The sequence below is a fragment of the Phalacrocorax aristotelis genome, chromosome 7 (genome assembly GCF_949628215.1).
Source record: "Phalacrocorax aristotelis chromosome 7, bGulAri2.1, whole genome shotgun sequence".
NCBI classification, from domain to species: domain Eukaryota; kingdom Metazoa; phylum Chordata; class Aves; order Suliformes; family Phalacrocoracidae; genus Phalacrocorax; species Phalacrocorax aristotelis.
The window spans coordinates 15,672,504-15,689,680 of record NC_134282.1 but is presented as its reverse complement, the minus strand read 5'-3'; the positions used below and the strand labels follow the sequence as shown (position 1 = coordinate 15,689,680).

Here is a 17,177-nt window from a genome sequence, read left to right as displayed (position 1 = left end):
TTTCCAACCTGAATACTTCAGAGGCCGTAAGAGCAAGTGATGAGTCCTCTAAATTCAGCTGTTGGCACCGGACACCTGCAATATATGATAACTGAATTCTGTTTCCTTTCCTTGAACTGGGTCGTCCAGGTGCCAGCTATTTGTGCTTTCCTTTCCTGGTTGATCCTTGGCCGGTACTTTGTCTCCACAGCCTCCTCTGTAACTCTCCTGAAGAGCTGTGTTGTGCATCAGGTTCCTTAGACAAAAGGTGCTATATGAGTGGAAAGCTGGTTTCCCTTGTAAAAGGTTCCAGCTTGTTAACATTATTGAGCACCTACAGTTGTTAATGGTGAGGGTCTGCATTTATTCCTTCTTTGTGTTGCTGCCAAGCAGGCTGAGCTCTAGAGTGCTGATGAGTAGACAAAAACTGTGATGACTGTCTCAGGATAAACAAGTAGTAAATAAATGGGAAGGGCAAAAATAAAAGTGATTTTCTTTTTCCATTAACTAGGACAAGTGCATTTCACAAGGAAAATAAAATTTTGAAATTAGCTGTTCAGAGTGGCTGCAGGGCTCAGCGGATCGGCTGTGCTCCAGGGAGCCTGCCCCTTTGATTTAGTTGTAGAAAGCTAACCAGGACGGACAGTGTCTGCTGGCAAAGATCACTGGCGGTCTTTCCAACTGGCATCCACTGCTGGTCACAAAAGGAGAAAGTAAGCCTGGAGTTTCAGCCCTGTAGAGGATTCTTCAGCTGTTTGGGTAGCTTGGGCTGCAGACAGGGACTGTGGAAGCCCCATCCAAAGCTGTCAATCTGTCTCTGCCCTTACACAGCCTCAGAATTTGCAAATGCCCCTAAATTACCCCTATAAAACAACTCTTTTCATTAAATGGATAAGTTTTATTTCTGTTTCTCTACTGTTCTGTCAGCATTACAAGCTGGGAGTGCCAAGCAGCAAGTTCAACGGCCCAGACAGAACTGAGTGTCTACATTGTACATATGTATGCATCATACAAGTTTGAGTGGGCCAGCCCAGCACTGGGATGTTCCACCAGAGGTGAGGGAGCAGAGCACAGAGGCTTTGGTGTGTACATACAAGCTGGTTTCTGCAGCAAGGGTGTGCATAACGCATCGCTTGTCTCCTGATGGCCGGAGTTATGCTGTATAAACAGTTCAACACAGCCAGGACACACTGCATAGCTCTCTGCTGATTGAACTGTGCTGACACCACTGAAGGAAGATGATAAAATATGCCCTGGTCTGGCTGGAGACATTGGACTTGCATAGGAAGATGGAACACAAGACTGACATCTTAAAGAGTGGCAGAGGTTAAATATCACCTACCATCTGAATTCTGTTCTCTTGCAGGTGAGGCTGCATTTCAGCAGTGGACAAGCAGGTCTTTTATCTTGTCAACCCTATAAGAGCCACAGGTTTGCCATGAGCTGATACTTTCATGCTATCAATGGTGACATAAACATAAATTACATGCCTAGCCTGCAACGCCACTGCAGCTGCCACTAATCACATGCAGCAATGCATTTCTTGTGTGCGGGAGTTCATAAATAGGACACTAAATTTTGTCGTGGTTCAGCCTCAGCTGGCAACTGAACACCACGCAGCCGCTCGCTCACTCCCCCCACCCCTGTGGGATGGGGAAGAGAATCGGATGAGCAAAAGAACTTGTGGGTTGAGATAAGCACAGCTTAATGATTACAATAAAACAATAATGATAAATGATTATGATAATAATGACAATAATGTTAATATAATAAAAGGGAAAAGGAAGGGAAAGGGAAAACAGGGAAAAAAACACGGAAACACAAACAATACAACCGCTCACCACCCGCCGACCAACGCTGCCCATCCCCGAGCCGCGACTGCTGCCTCCCTCCCCCCAGCCAGCCCCTCCCAGGTAACATACTGGGCATGACGTTACATGATATGGAATATCCCTTTGGTCAGTTTGAATCTGCTCTCTTAGCTGTGCCCCCCTCCCCTCCCGGCTTCTTGTGCCCCCAGCAGAGCATGGGAAGCTAGACATGTCCTTGACTAGGACAAGCGCTACCCAGCAACAGCCTAAACATCTGTGTGTTATCTCAACAGGTTTTTTTTTCCATGCTAATTTCAAAGCACAGCACTATACCAGCTAGAGTGAAGAAAATTAACTCTATCCCAGCTAAAACCATGACAGTATGCACCCCTTATTCCATATCATTTACATCATGCTCAAGTCCCATACTATTCAGTACAAATTCAATAATCCTTATCCATCTTCTCATCCTTTAACAGTATAGATATATATATACAGATTTTTCATTTATCATTCCTCTAGTCTATGGACCACCCCTGTAAAATGCCTTTGAAATGTCCATTGAGTTCATTTAGTCCATGACTTTGGGTTTCACCTCTTGTAAGAGTCCTTCAGAGAGGCGGTGTGTGTGGGGTCAGATTGTTGCATGTCAGTCCTTGTTCCATCACTGCTGCACTGGTTGTTCTTCTTCTCTCACTGCTGCACATTGCTCTGTTCCATTGAAAGTTCATTTGCTGTTATTATTAACTGGGAGATTCCCACCATGATAACATTCCATTGATATGGCATATAGCAACCATAGTAGTGATGACATACAACATCATATAGCAATTAACAGCATATTATTCAGTTCATTGGCTGTTTTCACCCAAAATTAAATCCCCCTGAGGTACACACCGGACTCCATCCTCCCGCATCACCCACCAAGTGCACCCAGGTCCTCCAGCAAAAGCAATCCCACAAGTGGGTTTGCCTCTGCCTGAAGCAGGAATAACCCAGACTGTGTTGCCCAACATATTTTTTATGTGCACTACAGGGACTCTATCCCCTTCCACAGTACGTAAGGATTCTGATTGGGCAGGGCCAGCTCACCTGGCACATCCCCTCGTGTTGACTAACCAGGTGGCTTTTGCTAAATGTGTATCCCAGTGTTTAAATGTTCCACCCCCCCATTGCTCTCAGTGTCATCTTTAATAGTCCATTGTACCGTTCAATTTTCCCAGAGGCTGGTGCATGATAGGGGATGTGATACACCCACTCAATGCCGTGCTCTTTGGCCCAGGTGTCTATAAGGTTATTTCGGAAATGAGTCCCGTTGTCTGACTCAATTCTCTCTGGGGTGCCATGTCACCACAGGACTTGTTTTTCGAGACCCAGGATAGTGTTCCGGGCAGTGGTGTGGGGGACAGGATATGTTTCCAGCCAGCCAGTCGTTGTTTCTACCATTGTAAGCACATGGCGCTTGCCTTGGCGGGTCTGTGGGAGTGTGATATAGTCAATTTGCCAGGCCTCCCCATATTTATATTTCAGCCATCGTCCCCCATACCACAGAGGCTTTACCCGCTTCGCTTGCTTGATTGCAGCGCATGTGTCACATTCGTGGATAACCTGCGCAATAACGTCCATGGTCAAGTCCACCCCTCGATCACGAGCCCACCTGTACGTTGCATCTCTCCCTTGATGGCCTGAGGTGTCATGGGCCCACCGAGCTAGAAATAGTTCACCCTTATGCTGCCAGTCCAGGTCCACCTCAGCCACTTCAATCTTGGCAGCCTGATCCACCTGCTGGTTGTTTCGACGTTCTTCAGTGGCCCGACTCTTGGGGACGTGAGCATCCACATGATGCACCTTTACAACCAGTTTCTCTACCCGGGCAGCAATATCTTGCCACAATGTGGCAGCCCAGATGGGTTTGCCTCTGCGCTGCCAGTTGCTTTGCTTCCATTGCTGCAGCCAGCCCCACAAGGCATTCGCCACCATCCATGAGTCAGTATAGAGATAGAGCACTGGCCACTTTTCCCGCTCAGCGATGTCTAAGGCCAGCTGGATGGCCTTTACCTCTGCAAACTGGCTTGATTCTCCTTCTCCTTCAGCAGTTTCTACGACTTGTCATGTAGGACTCCATACAGCAGCCTTCCATCTCCGGTGCTTTCCCACAAGGCGACAGGACCCATCAGTGAACAGGGCATATTGCTTCTCATCTTCTGGCAGTTTGTTATACAGTGGGGCTTCTTCAGCACGTGTCACCTCCTCCTCTGGTGATATTCCAAAGTCTTTGCCTTCTGGCCAGTCCATAATCACTTCCAAGATTCCTGGGCGACTGGGGTTTCCTACTCGAGCCCGCTGGGTGATCAGTGCAACCCATTTACTCCACGTAGCATCAGTTGCATGGTGTGTAGAGGGGATGTTTCCTTTGAACACCCAGCCCAGCACTGGCAGTCGGGGTGCCAGGAGCAACTGTGCCTCAGTACCAACCACTTCTGAAGCAGCTCAAACCCCTTCATATGCTGCCAATATCTCTTTTTCAGTTGGAGTATAGCGGGCTCCAGACCCTCTGTATCCCCGACTCCAAAACCCTAGGGGTCGTCCCCGGGTCTCCCCTGGTGCCTTCTGCCAGAGGCTCCAGGTAGGGCCATTCTCCCCGGCTGCAGTGTAGAGCACATTTTTTATATCTTGTCCTGCCCAGACTGGCCCAAGAGCTACTGCATGGACTATTTCTCGTTTAATCTGTTCAAAGGCTTGTCGTTGCTCAGGGCCCCATTTGAAATCATTCTTTTTCCAGGTCACTTGATAGAGAGGGCTCACGATCAGACTGTAGTGTGGAATATGCATTCTCCAAAAACCCACAACGCCCAAGAAAGCTTGTGTTTCCTTTTTGCTGGTTGGTGGAGACATGGCTGCTATTTTGTTGATCACATCCATGGGGATCTGACGACGACCATCTTGCCATTTTATTCCCAAGAACTGGATTTCTCGTGTGGGTCCCTTAACTTTACTTTGGTTTATGGGTAAACCAGCTTTCAGGAGGATTTGAACTATTTCCTTTCCTTTCTCAAAAACTTCTTCTGCTGTATTGCCCCACTCGATGTCATCAATGTATTGTAGGTGTTCGGGAGCTCCACCTTGTTCCAAAGCATTATGGATCAGTCCATGGCAAATGGTAGGACTGTGTTTCCACCCCTGGGGCAGTCAATTCCAAGTGCACTGGACCCCCCTCCAAGTAAAAGCAAACTGTGGCCTGCACTCTGCTGCCAGAGGGATTGAGAAGAATGCATTAGCAATATCAATTGTGGAATACCACTTGGCTGCCTTTGACTCCAGTTCGTATTGAAGTTCTAGCATGTCTGGCACAGCAGCACTCAACGGTGGAGTGACTTCATTCAGGCCACGATAGTCTACTGTTAGTCTCCACTCTTCATTAGACGTCTGCGCTGGCGATATGGGACTGTTAAAGGGTGAGTGGGTTTTACTGATGACTCCTTGGCTCTCCAGTCGATGAATGAGCCCATGGATGGGGATCAGAGAGTCTCAGTTGGTGCGATATTGCTGCTGGTGCACTGTTGTGGTGGCGATCGGCACCTGTTGTTCTTTGACCTTCAGCAACCCCACCACAGAAGGGTCCTTCGAGAGACCGGGCAAGGTAGGCAGCTGTTTAATTACCGCCGTCTCCAAGGCAGCTACACCAAAAGCCCACTTGTAACCTTTTGGGTCCTTGAAATACCCTCTCCTGAGGTAGTCTAAGCCAAGGATGCACGGAGCCTCTGGGCCAGTCACAATGGGGTGCTTTTGCCACTCATTCCCGGTGAGGCTCACTTCGGCCTCCAATGCAGTTCGCTCTTGGGATCCCCCTGTCACTCCAGCAATGCTGATGGGTTCTGCCCCTATATAGTTTGATGGCATTAAGGTGCACTGTGCGCCGGTGTCCACTAAAGCTTTATATTCCTGTGGGTCAGATGTGCCAGGCCATCGGATCCACACAGTCCAGTAAAGCCGGTTATCCCTTTCCTCCACCTGGCTGGAGGCAGGGCCCCTCTAGTCCTGATCATAGTATTCCTCACTCACTTCCGGTAAATATGAATCACGGGTGTCTCTGTTAAGATCAGTCAGGACATCAGCACTTCTGCTCCTCTGTCTGGAGAATTGCTTATGGGAAACTGGAGCAGCAGCTCTCCTGGAGAAACTCCCCTGAGTAATTGTTCTCCCTTGCAGCTCACGTACCCGTGCCTCTAAGGCTGAGGTAGGTTTTCCATCCCACTTCTTCATGTCCTCTCCGTGATCACGCAGGTAAAACCATAGGGTGCCCCGTCGTGTGTATCCCTTCTCTTGAGCCAAGGGACGATTACTCCTAATGGCTGAGATACTGGTCCATACCGGTGGGGAGTAGGACCTATCTTCTTTGAGTTGCTGGACCTCTCGGGACAGTTTCTCAACAGCAGAGACGAGCGAGGAAGAGAGATTCGCTTCATATTCCCCGAGTTTATCAATCAACTCAGCCACCGTTGGTGTCTCGTCATCTTTCCAGGACATCACTGCCAATGAGTTTGCATATGAGGATGGTGCACTCCGTACAAACTTCCGCCCGCCACATGGGTCGTGTGCACTCGGCTTCATCTGGATCTTTGGAGGACCGTTGATCGTCCAGGTCACCATAAACCACCTCAAGCATGGCTAATTCCCTTAGATGCTGAATGCCTTTCTCCATGGTCATCTATTTTCCTAGGCGAAATACAATGTCTTCTTTGAAGGGATACCTCTCACCGCGGACAGGAGCCGCCTCCAGAGGCTGAGGGCTTGTGTTCCTTTTCCAATTGCTTTATCAATGCCCCCTTCCCTAGAGAGGGATCCCAGTTGTTTGGCTTCCTTCCCCTCTAATTCCAAACTACTGGCCCCATTATCCCAGCATCGGAGCAGCCAGGTGATAACGTGCTCACCTGAATGACGCCCAAAATCTTTCCGTATATCCCGCAACTCACTCAAGGATAGGGACCGGGTAGTTTCCGTTTCTTGTACACATTCTTCCTCTTCCTCCTCCTCTTCTCGTGATGTCCCTGGTTCCTCGAAATCTCTTTCTAAACGAGTTGACCTTCTCTTCCATGATTTCTTCTTGCGTATAGGGGCAACTGATACTGGCACAGGTTGGTCCTCTGGTTTAGCTGCAACGCTTGGCACGGGGGTTGGAGTAGCTGCAGTGCCTGTCGTGGGGGTTTGAGTGGCCGCCGTGCTCGTCACCGGGGTTGGAGTAGCTGCAGTATCTGTCGTGGCGGGTTGGGTGGCCGCAGTGCTTGTCTCTGGGGTTGGAGTAGCTGCAGTATCTGTCGTGGCAGGTTGGGTGGCCCCAGTGCTTGTCACCGGGGTTGGAGTAGCTGCAGTATCTGTCGTGGCAGGTTGGGTGGCCGCAGTGCTTGTCGCTGGGGTTGGAGCAGCTGCAGTATCTGTCGTGGCGGGTTGGGTGGCCGCAGTGCTTGTCTCTGGGGTTGGAGTAGCTGCAGTATCTGTCGTGGCAGGTTGGGTGGCCGCAGTGCTTGTCACGGGGGTTGGAGTAGCTGCAGTATCTGTCGTGGCAGGTTGGGTGGCCCCAGTGCTTGTCACCGGGGTTGGAGTAGCTGCAGTATCTGTCGTGGCAGGTTGGGTGGCCGCAGTGCTTGTCGCTGGGGTTGGAGCAGCTGCAGTATCTGTCGTGGGGGTTTGAGTGGCCGCAGCACTCGTCACTGGGGTTGGAGCAGCTGCAGTATCTGTCGTGGGGGTTTGAGTGGCCGCAGCACTCGTCACTGGGGTTGGAGCAGCTGCAGTATCTGTCGTGGGGGTTTGAGTGGCCGCAGCGCTCATCACTGGCGTTGGAGCAGCTGCAGTGCCTGTCATGGGGGTTTGAGTGGCCGCAGTGCTTGTCGCTGGGGTTGGAGTAGCTGCAGTGCCTGTCATGGGGGTTTGAGTGGCCGCAGTGCTTGTCACGGGGGTTGGAGTAGCTCCCTTCTCTTTCCCTTGGGGGTACTGAATAGTGTTAAATAGGGCTCGATAGGCATAAGCCAGGCCCCAGCACATCGCAGTGATTTGTATCTCTCTGGAATTGCCAGGGTGACAACATACTTCCTCCAAATGTTCTACTAATTTTTCAGGATTCTGCACTTGTTCAGGGGTGAAGTCCCACACCACAGGGGGTGCCCACCGTCTTAGGCATTTGCCCATACTATCTCACATACCCTGCCACGCATAGCTATCGAGCCTTGGGACCGATCTCTGGATTATATTCTTAACTTGCTTACTAACCTTAGACGGATCTGATACCACCTGCCAAAGCAATATCAACAGATGTATCTTAACTACACAAGGATGTTCAAGATACTGAAAAGTTGTTGTAATGAAGAAGGAGACATTACATAAGATGGTAGCTACGGTGCCATTCTGTATTTCCTCCATAAAAAACTTCTCAGAGGAGGAGGTATAATTTCTAATTGCCTCCATGAGGTGGTAGCTGTAGTACAGTAACGGCTTCCATGCAAGACCTAAATAACCAATAACAGTCAAGGCCAGTGTTTTAATAACAAGTCTCCTAGGCAAAATATCTCTAATCACTGCAGAGCACAGCAAACTGACAAAACCAACAGCAAGTTTTAACATGTACTTTACAATCAGCATGGTAAAGACTGGACAAACTAATACTGCGAGCAGATGAATCAATGCTGTGACCAGCAACTGTTATTATCTCAAACCCTTCGTGCCCCACGTTGGGCGCCAAAAAATAGACTGTCGTGGTTCAGCCTCAGCTGGCAACTGAACACCACGCAGCCGCTCGCTCACACTCCCCCCCCACCCCTGTGGGATGGGGAAGAGAATCGGATGAGCAAAAGAACTTGTGGGTTGAGATAAGCACAGCTTAATGATTACAATAAAACGATAATGATAAATGATTATGATAATAATGACAATAATGCTAATATAATAAAAGGGAAAAGGAAGGGAAAGGGAAAACAGGGAAAAAAACACGGAAACACAAACGATACAACCGCTCACCACCCGCCGACCAACGCTGCCCATCCCCGAGCCGCGATTGCTCCCTCCTCCCCCCAGCCAGCTCCTCCCAGGTAACAGACTGGGCATGACGTTACATGATATGGAATATCCCTTTGGTCAGTTTGAATCCGCTCTCTTAGCTGTGCCCCCCTCCCCTCCCGGCTTCTTGTGCCCCCAGCAGAGCATGGGAAGCTAGACATGTCCTTGACTAGGACAAGCGCTACCCAGCAACAGCCTAAACATCTGTGTGTTATCTCAACAGGTTTTTTTTTTCCATGCTAATTTCAAAGCACAGCACTATACCAGCTAGAGTGAAGAAAATTAACTCTATCCCAGCTAAAACCATGACAAAGGGAAATATTACTCTATCTCAAACTGAGGATGGCAGGAATAACTCTACTAACTTGCTCTTTGGTGTCTCCTTAAGCTGCAAGGAGTGCAAAGGGCATCTAGCCCTCACTTTCCAATGGATTTTGCTGCAATCTGGGAACTTATTCTAACTTTGGAGACACTTTTATGAATAAATGTGAACCACTTCTGGTCTGTGTCAAGTTGTGTCACTTTGTGGCAGGTATTTACCATTAGGTAAACCACAGCAGGTAGGAAGGTATTTACTCCATTTGCTTATGTCAAACTTGTCTAAAATGGGGAAAATATTGCTTTGTGTCAAATACATGTTTTCTTCAAGTTGAAACATTTTTTGTTTGTTGTTAGAAAAACAGTAATGTTTTGATTAAAGCTAAATTCTTTTCAAGCACTATTCTGGTACAGACATGTTGAATCACAACAATCCATAATCTCTCTGTTTTGCTCTTGGTTTTCCAGAGCTACTTTTTATTCTAAAAGACCAAAGGAATCTTTACCATGACTCCCAACCTGCCTGATTCTCTAGGTTTCTGTGCCAATGCAAGAATGCTTTAGCATCAAATAGTGGGAACATACAGTCCCCAGTGTTGAAGTGCTCCCGAAGTGCTCCTCAGCCCCACCCAGGAAAATCATGGGCAAGCTCCAACTGCAAAAAACAAATCGTGCAGTCTGCTCAGAGGGGACAACTTCCCTGCACATCTTAGCTGAAGAAGGAAGTGTTCCTTTTGGCCCGAAGCCTCCCTGACTGATATCTTGATGTTTTACCCAGCAAGAAAGATGGCAAAATACGGTGAGCGGGAAGTCAGCTCAGCATCAAAGGGCTAAGAGAATACATGCTGGTAGAAGCTGATTTTTTTTTTTTGAGTAGGTAAAACCTACACAAATGTGCAGTGCTATTGCATTTATGTATGGCAAAAGCAGTACAGCAGAGTGAGTAAAAGTCATCATGAAAGGTTAACAGGTGAGGATATGAGTTGATGAATGACACATGGTGTGTAGCATGTGCAATTATGGTTGGAAAACAGTGCCAAAACCTCAGATGGTCCAATTTAAGAGCATGCCACAGAATTTAATAAAATTATTCTGAGACCTAGCTGGCTCCCTGTCTTTTAATTCAGGCCTTAAGCCCTTGGGGGGAGTAACCGCTTCAATGTCTGCTTCTTTTGGCGCTGGTAAACCAGGAGCTGATGCCAGGTGGCAGCCCAGCTGCACAGCATCAGCTCTAGCAGAGCAAGCTTACAGCACATGGGACAGCATGTCCTTGTAGATCCACAGGATGAGATCATAATTTGCAATTATCATGTGTTCCATTCTACTTTTTTAAAATGGGTATCCCAAACAAATACCTCCCTCAAAAAGAACTGTTAAACAATTAAATCATTCTGTTCTGTAGGTCAATAAGATTTTTCACCCAGAAAATGCATGCACCACATTTTAAACTGAGAAGAGGGCACACAGGTTGCCTGGTAGCAGTTGGCTAGCAATAAAGCGCTGCAGTGCTCTCATTACAGGAAGTGCATAATGGCGCTGGGCATGGATGCTTCCAGAAGGCTTTGGCTATTTGCAGCTCCTTCCAGCCCCAGAATGCCAAGGACTGCCAGAGGGGGAAAAACCCCAAACAGCACCAGACACTAGGTAGCAGTATCTGAAACCCCAAGACCTATAGGAATCCCAGGACCTGCCTATGTTCAGCAGCCTCTATCAGGGGTAAATTCTTCTTGTTTTGTCAAAGGGGATCTCCCAGGAGGAGTGCTGGTATCTAAATTAGCTACTTCTCATCTGGAGGAGCCCCCACTTTTATGGACTGCATAATGCAGTTCAAGAGAGGGATGCAGCAATGGGGTGTTTCAACCATGAATACTTTGCCAATATTCAGCAAGCTGTTCCATTTACAGCTGGCAGCCATTCACACATTGGCAAGGGGACAGGAGAAACACTACTGTGGCTTTATGCTACTGCAGCCAGCTTTTCTGCTTCCAGTTAATTTAAAAATAAGCCAGAGCTGGTTAGTTTCAGAATGGGGGAGCAGTGATGGGTCAGTCCTTCCTCTTTTCTTATATCTCTGAGAGAGTCCTTCTACCGGCAACTGCAACTGTCCTGGACATGTGTCCTCTGCAGTTTCCATCAGAGTGCGTCCTCATTGCTGTCAAATGTCGGATTGCTATGACCTCCCATACTTCCCTCTACTGATATTGCCACAGAATCTGAGAAGAAGGTTTCATGCAGAGGTGGCCAGGCTGAGTCCTGCTCTAACACTCGCTGCAGCCTCTTGTACTGGCTCTTTGAGTGGTACCGGAAGGTCTTTTTCAGCAGCAGCCATAAAGGTCTGTTCTCGATGACAGCTTCCTGTAAAAGCAAGAGCGAAAGATTCTGGAGGACCTGGACAGCAGTTTTCCCTCTTCATCCTGCTCATCCGCATCCTTTAAATAGCCTTTTAGTGACCACTTCTCATATCAGCCCCACCAGAGCTCTCCACCAGAAAAATGGGACCAGTTCCTCCTGACAGTCTTCAGGATCTGAGTACAAAACACCAAAGACTGCCCATATTTCTCTAGCCTGGGGCAGGGCCTGATACATCCCACTCACCAGAGGAAAGAAAAGGTGGTTGGGCCTTGCATTCCCTTATATCTGATCATTCAGATGTGGGGCTTTGAGGGGAGTAAGGGTGAGGTAGCAGCAATGGCTCCTGTTTTGCTAGATATTCCCAAGCTGGGCTGAGGAGGAGGGAGAAAGAGTGAGACCTGACCCTTTCATCTCTCCAATTAGTGCTGACATGTACACTCAGTGAAGCGTGCTCACCTCGACAAGGAAGGACACAGCAAGTGTGACTGCGAGAATTATCACTATGGATATCCGCCACGTGGTAGGGGTGCAAACAAGCTGGGAAAAAAGCAGGAGAAGCTGTTCAACAACATCTGTGCACACCAGACACCGGTGCGAGCTTGTGTCATAGAATCATAGAATCATTTATGTTGGAAAAGACCCTCAAGATCATTGAATCCAACCATTAGCCTAGCACTGCCAAACCCACCACTAAACCATGTCCCTAAGAACCACATACATCTACACACCTTTAAAACACCTCCAGGGATAGTGACTCAACCATTTCCCTGGGCAGCCTATTCCAATGCTTGATAACCCTTTCGGTGAAGAAATTTTTCCTAATATCTAGTCTAAACATCTCCTGGCACAACTTGGGGCCTCTTCTTCTTGTCCTGTCACTCGTTACTTGGGAGAAGAGACCAACAGACACCCCACTACAACCTCCTTTCAGGTAGCTGTAGAGAGTGATAAGGTCTCCCCTCAGCCTCCTTTTCTCCAGGCTCCCTCAGCCACTCATCAGACTTGTGCTCTAGACCCTTCACCAGGTTTGTGTCATCAAAAGCCAGGATCCCACACTGGCAGTACACCACTGATGAGCCAATATTGCTACTTGTCTTGAGGAATTCTTGACAAAGACGCTTTTAAACTTATGATGCAGCACAGAAAACCATACTCCAGCACTGCAACAGGAAAGCTAAATGCTTCCATTCTAATATAGGAAATAGTTTGAAGTCTTGAGTATTTCAGCTCCAAGCCCAGCTCCAAGCTTCCCACAGCTGGCAGCACTGGCTTTCTGGCTGTAGCTCAAATTATTTTGGAGATGCAGCTCAGATCCAAAATTTGGATCAGCAGTTTCTCCAGGGCTAGGCTATTGCAGAATTTCTTATTGCCACTCCCGCCTTTTCTCTTCTCACCAAATCCAGTGTATTCCCTCCAGACAGTCTGGGAGTTTTGCAGTTCTCCCCAAAGGTATTTTAGCCCCTCTCGGCTGAAGTGTGACAATGTCTTATGTCACCACAGTCCGCAACAGGACTAAGACTTGCTTTAAAGTGCCATCTCGTGGCACATTCTTTAACTGGGTCTGCCTGCTGAGCCACTGCTCTGGAAACACTTATACCTTATAAGGTAGGCTGCTTGGCATTCAAAATCCAGGTCCATTCCCCTTGTATGTGTTTCTGTTTCCATGTTTCATTATTTCCATTTCTAAATCTACTTGCTAACTGTCACGCAAAGATACAGGACTGGAAGCAAGATCATGTTCAGTACTTTTTATTCAAAGCCACAATTCATCATTCTAATTACAAATGTATTGAAAAAATAGCTGTGTGTTGCTTTTGTTGGTTTGTTCCTCACAAGGCTGTGAGAGTGTCACAGTGGAGGAAGTTAACATCTCTCAGCCTCAACATACTAATTGCCAGATCCACTGACAATCCTGTCCTATGGCTGATGTAGATCTTATCTTTCCCTTGCATTTCCCCTAGGATGGATTTGCACATGGCAACTCCCAGCTTGCATTCTGCCAGACTAAATAAACCAGGCCCTATTGGTATTTATTAATCAATGATCAAGATAAATTCTCTATTGCCATGACAGACCCACTAGCCTTTCTCAACCACTGTTCTAAAGCCAAATACTGCTTTAGAAAACTGTGGGCTGTCTGAAATTTTAACACAGAGCCTGAAAATATTGGGGACTGATAACTGAGAGCTGCTGTGAGTGCCAACTGGCAGACCTTCTTTGCAAGAGTATTTGTGTGCCGAGTAGCACAGCCTGAGAAACGCACATGCATGGTGCTTCAGTTTAAACTTGCAAAGCCTAGTCCCTTTCTTCTACTGGCTTCACAGCTATCAAGCCACCAACATACCAAGCATGGTAAACTTAGTGATGTCATCTTCTGTTGCACGGACAATGCGCTGAAACAATCAAACATACATGTGTAGCTGTCCAGGTGTCAGAGTGCACAGATCTTAGTTTGGAGCTGCTATATCTCCAGAAGGTTCTTCAATCCCATCATCTAAAATCCATCTCTTTAAATTTGATTTGTCTTTAGAGGTGCCATGTATCCCTGCAAAAGTCTGTGCCTTTTGTTAAAAACAATCCCAGTACACTTATAATGGGTCTGGCAGTAGGAAAAAAACCCACCTTGGAACAATACTCACATCCATCTTAGAGTAGAGATCATCGATATCAGCAAACACCAGGAAGAGGCAAATGGCCAGCTGCCCTAACAGCACCAGTATGAACATATCTGAAGGGACAAGAACAAGCAAATAAAACCACAGGTTTAATAGCATTCTTAACTGCTTGCCTTTACTACAGAAAATTGTAATAATTTTCTGTGTCAAACAGTCAAAAAAAATCCGTAAGATAGGAAGGAACTTTCAGGAAAAGAAAAATGAACAGAGTAAAACCCCAGCTTTATTCAGTCAAGCAGATATATGTACGGCTAGAACAAGCCTTGTAGCCACAGACTAAAATGCCAAGAGTATTTTGAACATTCGATCTGACCTCTCATGTCTGAGAGCCTTTGGGCCTTCCAGTGGGTCTCACTCTGAGCTGTGTCTCCTGTCATTCAGAAAAACGTCCAGGATATAGTCTTGCTTTTGTTGATACAATTAGCAACTCTGTCCTCAATTTCAGTGACATCAAGACCTTGCTTTGAACCTGGATCTACAGAGTCTAAGTAACGGAGAATCTATTGCCCTCCCCATCCATAGGCAAATGTTCCAATGATGATGTTCTCTTCAGCTGGCATGTACCAAACTTCACCCCCCAGCCACTCTGGTTTTGCCTAGTTCTGGGAGACTGATGACCCTACTCTTCTGCTATCTGGGAGGAATGTCCCCTCCTCACTATAACTACACTAAAACAGCAGCGCCATGAAACCCAAAGCCTTAATTCAGCCAAAAAAAGAACTGAACAGAGCTTTGCCTGAGAGACAGCTGCAGGATTTGTCCCACGGAAAAAAAGACCAGTTCTCATATGCCTCACTGCAACTTCCAGAACTGCCACAATCACATGTGCCCATCTGTTTTAGAAATCCAAATGTCAGGGCCAAGTTTTTAGCAATACAGAAGGTCAAAGTGTAGGCCCAGCTGAGAGCTGCCAATTACAGGATGCCACTGGCAATAAAAGTTCAAAACGGTGGCCTTTAATCATTTAGAAATCTAATACTGGGCTCCTGCTTTTTTTGGCTGGCATCACTTTGGTCAAGTTTTAATTTTTCCCTAGTCAATTTACCTCCTGAGTTGACTTACAGATCCCTCCCTCTCTCCCCAAACTTACAGTTTCTATAGATGGGTTGCCTGAAAGGCTTTCCCTTGGAAAACACTAGCGCTACGATGAGGCAGTTGATGGTACTTAGCAGCCACACTGTGGTGTTTTCATAGCTCTTGTAGCCATTGTCCATTTGCTCTTGGGCTCCATCTCTCATCCCATGGAGCTCCAGGCTGGAAATAGATGAAGAATTCTCCATGTGGCTGTTCACTGAGAGGCAGGCGCTGAAAAAGAGTGTCACACTGGTCAGCGAATGATCACTGTCCTGGTTATTTCCCCCAGCTTCCACTACCACTATCAGGAATCCTCCTTCACAGCAATGATTTGCTCCTACTATCACAAGGATGTAGGTTAGTGGCGATGTCCTCAGTCTTACCCACTGGGTTGAGCTTGCTGAACCTGGCAGAGCCTGAGCTCAAATCTACTTGGATACCCTGGTCTTCCCTGCAATCAAATACTCCTCTTTGTGCTCAACAGAAGCATTCTCACCACATGCATTGTGCTGCACAGCAGACTTGCTGGAGAGCTTAGGGACCTGTAGACAACACTGGTTAATGTATTGGCACCCTGTGGGGAAGCACAGGGCCTTCCTGCAACTACTGCTGAGGCCTGTAGTTAAGCTGATCAATAGCATCATGCAGACCTGTCCCACTAGGACTGCCCTGTGTCACCGAGTCCCAAGAAGGGGACCTACCTGTGTATATTGGTCTTGGAATACCAAGGCTGCTGCTGGACCACCACAAACCCAAAGATCTGCATGCTGAGGCTGAAGAGGATGTTAAGGACAACAGAGAGCAGCAACGGGGGCGAGATGAGTTGGCTAGGAGGCCTGTAGGGAACCAGCTTTGGATAGGCACCTGTGAAACTCACTGAAACATGCACAGACACGTTTACTAGCGTGTCCAAATTACAAGCAGTGCTGCTGTATATTACTGATGGTTATCAATGACCACTGCTTTTGCAGTCTCTAATGTTCTTTATAGCACATAAAAATACTCTATCGAGTACCAAATACAGAGCTGTTTTCTTACAAGATCTTATTGGCCACAGAAGAGGTTAATTAAAGGCATCTGACTATAATGAGGCATTTTTGGAAAATAAAATGTTGGATTTTTATTTTATTTGGCTACTGTCAGGCCAAAGGATGTAAGGAAATCCTTGAGCTCTCCTGTTCTCTTTCTGTCACTTGTTAACTATAGCTTGGGACTTTCTGTTGCCCATGTTCTGTGTATCCTCATGGACTAAGCACTTAGTACCCTGTTATTTGAGCTGGCAGAGGACTGCATTAGCTGACCCAATAGGCTTTCCTCTGTTCTTAGGTTTAACAAAGTTTTCCAGACTTTGAGTAAAAGAGCTATACAGAAAGCCTTCATACAGTGTTCCAACTGGGCTACTTACAGCAAGGCAGCTTTTGGTACCCAGTATTGTGGCTGACCCTTTCAGGCTTGATTTAATCAAGGCCTTTTCCAGTTGTCTGTGTTCCAGCAGGGACAGAAGACAGCTATGTGGTTTTGTTACATGCTTTTCATGCCACTGCCCTTGCCATTCCTGCTTCTAAACCTCTCCCTGCATTTACTGTCTCTCAACAACCCCATCTTTCTCTTTTCCCTCCAGGACTGGTTTCCTCTCTTATTCTTGGCTTACAGCTTCCTGTTGTGTCTGACATCTGCCATTTCTTTCTTCTCCATTTTCATGTCTCCTTCCTCTCATGCCTGCTGCTTACACAGCTTCATGTATGAGTTGGCCTCCAAACAGCCAATCTCTACACGTTTTCACTTGGGCATGGATCCTCAGGTATCTTCTTAATCTGCCTTCCTAAGTCAACAGGGAAAACTTTCCACTGCATTAGGTCTGTTTTTAGTCCTAGAGATAGCACCCCAGTTATCAACAACTTACATGCTCAGCAAGACACAC

The 17,177-nt window shown here is 47.2% G+C and overlaps 1 protein-coding gene across 1 annotated transcript in view; it reads right to left on the bottom strand.

Annotated features, from left to right (window-relative positions):
• Positions 1–8,638: 8,638 nt before the first annotated feature.
• LOC142059816 (putative cation-transporting ATPase 13A4) overlaps positions 8,639–17,177 on the bottom strand; it is a 43,273-nt gene continuing 34,734 nt past the window's right edge. Inside the window, exons 26-30 of the mRNA XM_075098939.1 lie at positions 15,958–16,132; positions 15,273–15,487; positions 14,147–14,235; positions 11,964–12,044; positions 8,639–11,510 (exon numbers count right to left, since the gene is read on the bottom strand). Coding sequence (XP_074955040.1) covers positions 11,289–11,510; positions 11,964–12,044; positions 14,147–14,235; positions 15,273–15,487; positions 15,958–16,132 — 782 coding nt within the window. The 3' untranslated portion in view covers positions 8,639–11,288. The remainder of the gene's footprint in view (positions 11,511–11,963; positions 12,045–14,146; positions 14,236–15,272; positions 15,488–15,957; positions 16,133–17,177) is intronic.